This window comes from Amblyraja radiata, chromosome 28 (genome assembly GCF_010909765.2).
Source record: "Amblyraja radiata isolate CabotCenter1 chromosome 28, sAmbRad1.1.pri, whole genome shotgun sequence".
In the NCBI taxonomy this organism is placed as follows: Eukaryota; Metazoa; Chordata; class Chondrichthyes; order Rajiformes; family Rajidae; genus Amblyraja; species Amblyraja radiata.
The window spans coordinates 971103-977801 of NC_045983.1; the positions used below are offsets into that span (position 1 = coordinate 971103).

Genomic DNA, 6699 nt, shown 5'->3' on the forward strand with positions numbered 1-6699 from the left:
AACGCAAGAAATCATAGGATTTGTCAAAGGTCACTCGCGATAAACATTCTCGGCAACTCGGGTGTCCGGTGTTGGAAGCGCTGTTGAATTGCTACTGGACCGACCCCGTCCCCTCCCGCGTGTCCCATTGCTGTATGGGGGGGCGGTCAGAGATGTCCGGGGTGACCCTTGACTGACGGAGCACTGGCCCGGAGCAGTGATGGCCCAGGCATCCAGCCAGCGTGGAGAAGAAGAGCTAACTCCCGCTCAACTCTGCCTGTCCCGCCTGGTTAACCGAAAGCCCTGGACTGACGGGACACTGGCGCAGAGCAGTGGAGTTAGTGCTTCTTCTCCGTGATGCCACTGCTCTGGGCCGGTGTCCTATCAGTCCAGGGTTATCCCGCACATCTCGGGAGGGTACCGGGACGGTCCAGTAGCAATTCAACAGCGCTTACAGTGCCGGAGACCTGGGCACGATCCTGACTATAGATGAAACGCAGGTCTGTGTACATGCAGTAGCATAGCTGCCAAGAATGTTTATCGCGAGTGACCGAGGACCTGGGCATACTCAATCAGAATACCGAACTCGCTTATTAGAACGCTTATGATGAAACGCAATGCAATTCAAAGAATTACTGGTGAAATCTCACAATGTTCTGAACCCATGCTTTTTATTTTGGTTTTGTTGCTCAGATTGGGAAATAATGGTCTCACCGCTTCTCCAATTGCCGAATTTACCACTGCTCTTTCCGCAAACCGTTCACTGATGGAGCTTGATATTAAGGATAACAAACTGGGAGATTTGGGTGTGAATCTTCTATCTGAGCCTCTGAAGAACGTGGAAAATAAAATACAGAAATTGGAGTAAGTAAAATACTCTAATAGATTGTTTCTATAATGACATGGTATGAGAAACGTTATTCATAGGTCGTCAGTGAATACTGGCAATTTGAACGGTTTATTGACTCTCTCTGCTTTTGCCTCTTCTCTCCTTTTGTCACATCTTATTCATCACAAGGTTGAAAAATAACAGTTTTACAGCATCTTGCATGAAGAAACTCGTCTCTGCGCTCAGTGGCTCGCTGATGGAACTGGGACTAGATAACAATAAACTGGGAGATTCGGGAGTGAAACTGCTGTGTGCGGCTCTGAGGAACACAGATTGCAAAATACAAACTCTACGGTAAGTACTGGAGTGAGAGAAATTGTGTTCACTACGGGATGCCTGATATTGACAAATGTTGATGGCAGTAATTGGTTCAATTATGTGCACTCATGTTTGTATCAACGGATTTGAGATGAGGAACAGAGAAATATTCCCACGGATTTGAAATGTTTTTTTCTCTGAGCTTCAGGTTATGTACGAAGGAACTGCACAAGCTGGTTTATACTATCAGTCGTTAGTCTATTGCCTGTGATGGTTCCATCGCAGGAAATGTGTGTTTCCATCGCAGCAGATAAACAATCGACCGACGTCTATCATAGACATACTGATTCCCCTAGTTATATGGACAACACTTCTTCCCACCCTGGCTCTTTCTTTGTCTACTCCGAAGAGGAGGTGTTCCATGCTCGGACATCCGAGATGTCCTCATTCATTCGGGAACGGGAATATCACACTTTCATCATAGATAAGGGCCTCACACAATCTTCCATTTCGTTGTTTCACTCTTGCTCCCCCTCTTTCCCCCCCCCCCCCCCAGTCGCAACAGGGACAGAATCCCCCTACTCCAACTTTCACCCCATCAGGCATCGCACACAGCACATCATGCAATATTTTCACCAACTCAACCGGGATCCTACCACTTGTCACATCTTCCCATCTCCACCTTTTTCTGCTTTCTGCACAGACCGTTCCCTCTGCAACTCCCTGGTTTACTCATCCCTTCCCAGGTATATTTCCCTGCAATCGCAGGAGATGCAATGCTGGTCCTTGCACCGCCTCCCGTGACTCCATCCATCGACGCCGATTGTAATTTCAGGCGAGGTCAAAGTTTACACGCACCACCTCCAATCTCATCTACTGTATCCGGTGCTCCCGGTGTGGGCTCATATTTATCGGTGACTTGCCGATCGTTTCGCTGAACACTGACGCTCAGTTGCCTCGGCCTACGCAATCTCCCAGTTGCCAAATATTGTAACTCCCCATCGATTCCCAAAATCTCTTTTCGTGCTGGGCCTCCTCCACTGTCACAGTGAGGTCACACGCAAATTAGAGAAACTATGAAATTGGATTCTCTAATCCCAAGTAATTCCTGGAATCACCCCCCGCCCCCATCCCAAATTCTAGTCAAGACTGGATAGACTCAGCTTGTACTCACTAGAATTTAGAAGATTGAGGGGGGATCTTATGGTAACTTACAAAATTCTTAAGGGGTTGGACAGGCTAGATGCAGGAAGATTGTTCGGCACGGACTTGTAGGGCCGAGATGGCCTGTTTCCGTGCTGTAATTGTTATATGGTTATATGGTTAAGATTGTTCGCAATGTCAGCCATGATCATATTGAATGGCGGTGCAGGCTCGAAGGGCCAAATGGTCTACTCCTGCACCTATTTTCTATGTAACCTACTCGTTCCACTATTTGCATCCTTGTATCACTGATGACAGCACATCTTCCCCAGCCAACAATGGGCCTTTAAGGACTCCACCCTTCCGAACGTCATATCTTGGCAGCTCTCTGTCCTGTCCTTTTCTTTTCCACCCGAAACGTCACCTATTCATTTTCTCTAGATATGCAGCCTGACCCGTGAGTTACTCCAGCATTTTGTGTCCATCCAGGCTATGTAGTATCGGTCTGACGGCTTCTGGTGCCGAGGATCTCGTCTCCGCTCTCAGCACAAACTGTTCTCTGATAAATGTTTCTCTGAGTTCTAATACACTGGGAACATCCGGAGTGAAGTTGGTATCTGAGGCTTTGAAGAATCCAGACTGCAAAATACAGAAACTGCAGTAAGTACCAAATGATTGTTTTATTCAAAAAGAAAGAGACTGAAATTATATTATATTGAAGTGGTTATATATACGTCCATATGAATAACTATATGATCAATAACAATGACTGAAAATTGGAGTGGGGTGGGAGCATAAAGAATTATTTTTAAATATTCAAATATCTCCGGTGTTTAATCTGATCAAGTCTGTGGTGTTGCATTTTGATCAAATGTGAGAGAAAATATGCAATTAATGGCATGACCTTTAACAGCATTGATGTGCATGGGACCTTTGGGTGCAAGTCCATATCTCCCTGATAGTTGAAACAGAATTAAACAGAGTGGTCAAGAGAGCACAAGTTATGTTTGCTTTCATAGGTGGGGCATTAAGTACAAGAGTCAGGAAGTCATGATAGAAACATAGAAACATAGAAAATAGTTGGGTTTCAACAACTAAGTTACAGAGATAGGTTGAATAAGTTAGGTCTTTATTCTCTGGAGTGCAGAAGGTTAAGGGGGGACTTGATAGAGGTCTTTAAAATGATGAGAGGGATAGACAGAGTTGATGTGATCAAGCTTTTCCCTTTGAGAATAGGGAAGATTCAAACAAGAGGACATGACTTCAGAATTAAGGGACAGAAGTTTAGGGGTAACACGAGGGGGAACTTCTTTACTCAGAGAGTGGTAGCGGTGTGGAATGAGCTTCCAGTGGAAGTGGTGGCGGCAGGTTCGTTGGTATCATTTAAGAATATATTGGATAGGCATATGGAGGAGAAGGGAATGGAGGGTTATGGTACGAGTGCAGGCAGGTGGGACTAAGGGAAAAAAATTGTTCGGCGCGGACTTGTAGGGCCGAGATGGCCTGTTTCCGTGCTGTAATTGTTATATGGTTAAAATAGGTGCAGGAATAGGCCATTCGGCCCTTCGAGCATGCACCGCCATTCAATATGATCATGGCTGATCATCCAACTCAGTATCCTGTACCTGCCTTCTCTCCGTACCCCCTGATCCCTCTGCCACAAGAGCCACATCTAACTCCCTCTTAAATATAGCCAATGAACTGGCCTCAACTACCTTCTGTGGCAGAGAATTCCACAGATTCACCACTCTCTGTGTGAAAAATGTTTTTCCTCATCTCGGTCCTATAACATTTCTCCCTTATCCTTAAACTGTGACCACTTGTTCTGGACTTCCCCAACATCGGTAACAATCTTCCTGCATCTAGCCTGTCCAACCCCTTAAGAATTTTGTAAGTTTCTATAAGATCCCCCCCCTCAATCTTCTAAATTCTAGCGAGTACAAGACGATGCAGCTTGAATGGACGTTTGATAGGCCACATTTGGAGATTTACATGCCGTTCTGGTCATCACATTACTGGATGGATGTGGAGGCTTTGGAAAGGTTGCAGAGGAGGTTGATCAATGCCTAGATTAAGCAATTATGCCTAGATTATCAGTTACAGGGAGCGGTTGGACAGACGGGATTGTTTTCTCTCGAACGCACAAACTTATGGGAGGACTGACATGCAACATTACGAGATGCATCGATAGGATAGACAGGCATAAACATTTTTGCATGATTGAAAATCAAATACCAGAGGGCATAGCTTTCAGGTGAGGCAGACAAAGTTTAACAAAGATGTGCTTGGAAAGGTTTTTTAAACAGTGGGTGGTGGTTGAGGTCGATGTGATATTGGCAATTTAGATACTTTTGGAAAGGCATAGCAATGAGCATGAAATTACATGCAAGTAGATGAGTTGATCTTGGGGAAGTCCAACAAGGGGTCACAGTTTAAGGATAAGGGGAAAGTCTTTTTGGACCAAGATGAGAAAAACATATTTCACACAGAGTGTGGTGAATCTGTGGAATTCTCTGCCACAGAAGGTAGTTGAGGACAGGGATATAGGGGGTATGGAGAGAAGGCAGGTACAGGATACTGAGTTGGATAATCAGCCATGATCATATTGAATGGCGGTGCAGGCTCGAAGGGCCGAATGGCCTACTCCTGCACCTATTTTCTATGTTTCTATGTTTTCTATGTTTCACCACACATTGTGGGCCAAACGGACTGTTCAGGTGCTGTACTATATTAACTCATGCTGTCAATGTCTCTCTCTTACATTCTTGTCTTATGTCCTCAGTTTATGGGACGTCGGTCTCACAGAGTCGTGCAGTGAGGATCTGGCCTCTGCTCTTTTCACAAACTGCTCACTGAAAGTTCTGTCACTGGGTGATAACCAACTTGGAGATCTGGGGGTGAAACGTTTGTCTGTGGCCCTGGGAAATCAACACTGCAAACTGCAGGAACTGGAGTAAGTATCAGTACCGTTGGCAACCCAATGATGTAAACATTATATTCTGGAATGTCCCGTTCCTATTTCCCCCTTCTCTTATAACCATATAACTATATAACAATTACAGCACGGAAAACAGGCCATCTCGGCCCTTCAGGTCCGTGCCGGACACTTATTTTCCCCTAGTCCCATCTACCTGCACTCGGACCATAACCCTCCATTCCTTTCCCGTCCATATATCTATCCAATTACCCTCTTCCTTCTGCCCCAGACGGGTTTCACAGATGTCAACACAATGTCGCCCCCTTTCCCACTGTCCCCTGCAAGTTGCATTTCTTCTTCTAGATTCACTTCATTCCTGTTCTCTCCTTCGCTTATACCTTTTTGTCTCCATTTCATCTCTAGCCTTTGCCCACTCATCTGCCAATTAACACCCCCCCCCCCCCTTATCTTTATCCACTTCACTTGCCAAGCCTTCAGACGCTGAACATTACCTATGTGCTCCAGAGATGTTGCCTCACCTACTAAGTTACCAGTATTAGAGGCATACAGCACGGGCAGAGGCGATCGTCCCAACACTTGCATGGTCCATGTGCCTTTAAAAATGTCCTATACATGCACCTGTCAGAGTGTCATTTGTAATAGTAGTGACCTCAACTACATCATCCTTGCAACGCGTTCCACATTCACGCAAACTTCTTAGTGCAAATGTTTCCCCCCCCCCCCCCCCGCACCGCAGTTTGGATCAGTATTTCCCCTCTCTAGACTTATTTCCACTGGTTCTTGATTGCTCTACCCAAGGTAAAATACTGCATTCACTCTCCCTATTCCCCTTGTTATTTTATATATCTACACACATATATCGGATCACACTTCTGCCTCTTGTGCTCCAACAAATAATGTCCTGGCCTGCCTATCCTATCTATCTCAGTCCCTCACGTCCTGGCACCATTCTTGTAAATATTCTCTACATTGTTCCTAGAATAATGACATCATTTCTATAACAGGGTGAACATAAATTAACATAGTACTCCAAGTAAGGCCTCGCCAATGTCTTGTAGAACTGTAACATAAAGTTCTAATTACCATACTCACTACCCAGCTCGATGAAGGTCATTGTACCACAAGCCTTCTTGACCTCCCGATCTACCTGTAATGTCACTGTGAAGGAACAATGTACCTATACTCTAGGGTAGACCAAAATGCCGGAGAAACTCAGCGGGTGCGGCAGCATCTATGGAGCGAAGGAAATGGGCAACGTTTCGGGGGCTGCCGCACCCGCTGAGTTTCTCCAGCATTTTTGTCTACCTTCGATTTTCCAGCATCTGCAGTTCCTTCGTGCACATGTACTCTAGTTCCATTTGCTCCACAACACTCCACGAAGCCCTTCCATTCACAGTGAAGGTTCTGCCTTGGTTTAACTTTCCAAAATGCAGCATCTCACAGTTATCTGCATTAAACTCCATTTGCCACTCCTCAGCCCACTTTCCCAGCT

General features: G+C 45.5%; 1 protein-coding gene across 2 annotated transcripts in view; it reads left to right on the forward strand.

The window, feature by feature from the left end:
• Window positions 1–6699, forward strand: part of LOC116988707 (NACHT, LRR and PYD domains-containing protein 3-like) — a 34434-nt gene that overhangs the window by 20622 nt on the left and 7113 nt on the right. For both annotated transcript variants that reach the window (XR_004416045.1, XM_033045547.1), the window contains exons 8-11: window positions 673–843; window positions 998–1162; window positions 2759–2929; window positions 5052–5222. Coding sequence is in view for 1 of the 2 variants with exons in the window: in XM_033045547.1 (XP_032901438.1) it covers window positions 673–843; window positions 998–1162; window positions 2759–2929; window positions 5052–5222 (678 nt within the window). In the remaining variant the exon portion in view is untranslated. The remainder of the gene's footprint in view (window positions 1–672; window positions 844–997; window positions 1163–2758; window positions 2930–5051; window positions 5223–6699) is intronic.